At 40.8% G+C, this 1183-nt stretch overlaps 1 protein-coding gene across 3 annotated transcripts in view; it reads left to right on the top strand.

The window, feature by feature from the left end:
• The first annotated feature begins 450 nt into the window (after positions 1 to 450).
• Positions 451 to 1183, top strand: part of ss18 (SS18 subunit of BAF chromatin remodeling complex) — a 62557-nt gene continuing 61824 nt past the window's right edge. For all 3 annotated transcript variants that reach the window (XM_060913683.1, XM_060913671.1, XM_060913677.1), the window contains exon 1: positions 451 to 640. In XM_060913683.1, the coding sequence (XP_060769666.1) occupies positions 572 to 640 (69 nt within the window). In that variant the 5' untranslated portion in view covers positions 451 to 571. The remainder of the gene's footprint in view (positions 641 to 1183) is intronic.

Raw genomic sequence — 1183 nt, 5'->3', positions numbered from 1 at the left:
GCAAACCAGTTAGGGCAAAAATAACACTCTGTTGTTCACTGGGGATGCCCAGGGCGTCGTCTGACACCATAAAATCACATTTATGAACATGGGAATGATCTCTATGTCAGGTTTAAAGTGCTTTTTACATGTGAACGCTCTGTCTGTGTGTTTATTTATATGCCACTCTATGCTTGCTCTGGGAAATTCCTTGCGGCCTGTCTGAGAGTGACTTACCGGAACAAACCATTCTCTCACAGGGGAGACATGACATAGCAACATAGCAGCATCTGCGCATTAAATGCAATTTGTGTTGTATTTGAATTAAATGTAATCTTAAATACGATCGATATATCGATTTCAATCGTATTAGCGAGTAAAAATTGTCATTTTGGTCCAAATCCAGACAAAACACCTCGATGTACCCCCCCCCAAACAGCACGCTAGTGGAACATTCCAGCCCGCTCTACTCTACTCTGCTCTGCTCTGTGCAGATTCCGCTAACGCATCCTGTATGCTGTAGCTAGTCTTTTATTTTATTATTATTTTTTAAAACAATCGCCTCTTCATAAATTTAGTTAAAAAATTCAGCATGTCAGTGGCTTTCGCGCCTCACAGACAACGCGGGAAGGGTGATATTACACCCGCAGGGATACAGAAGGTAATTGTGTTTTGGAAATCATTAAAAACAACCCCGATGCTAATCTGTTAGCCAGCTTAGCTAATTAGCCTGTTCGCGTTGCTACACTTTTACCTTCGGGGCTTAATTTTAGTCATAAAAATCTTTACACATCAAATAACCTATTATAATTATTTTTAACCCATGTGACTAATACTCAAAACGTTTATTTATTTCCTCTCTCTCTCTGACCGCCATGTTTAACTCTTACTCCAAGGCCTAGGTTGAATTCCGAATGCCGTGTTAATGACTTCATAGTGCACTAGGTAGGGCGTGGAAACCGTTCCATCGTCCCCTTGGTAGTGTAGCGGTATTACAAACACAGTGCGGTTTGGGATACAGCCGAGTCTCTTCCTGAGCTACATCACAATTAACGTTAGCTGTTGCCTTTGTTAGCTGCTCAGGTTGAATAGCGCTGGGGTTAAACAGATGGGAAGCTGTTGTATTTGAATGTGATGTAAAAAATATAAGTAAAATGAGTTGCATTGGTTTTGTTTCGACTAAGAGTGATGTTTGTATGGAGTA

The sequence above is a fragment of the Neoarius graeffei genome, chromosome 1 (assembly GCF_027579695.1).
Source record: "Neoarius graeffei isolate fNeoGra1 chromosome 1, fNeoGra1.pri, whole genome shotgun sequence".
In the NCBI taxonomy this organism is placed as follows: Eukaryota; Metazoa; Chordata; class Actinopteri; order Siluriformes; family Ariidae; genus Neoarius; species Neoarius graeffei.
Note: the sequence above shows the minus strand (reverse complement) of the source record. Positions and strands in the feature narration are given on the sequence as shown.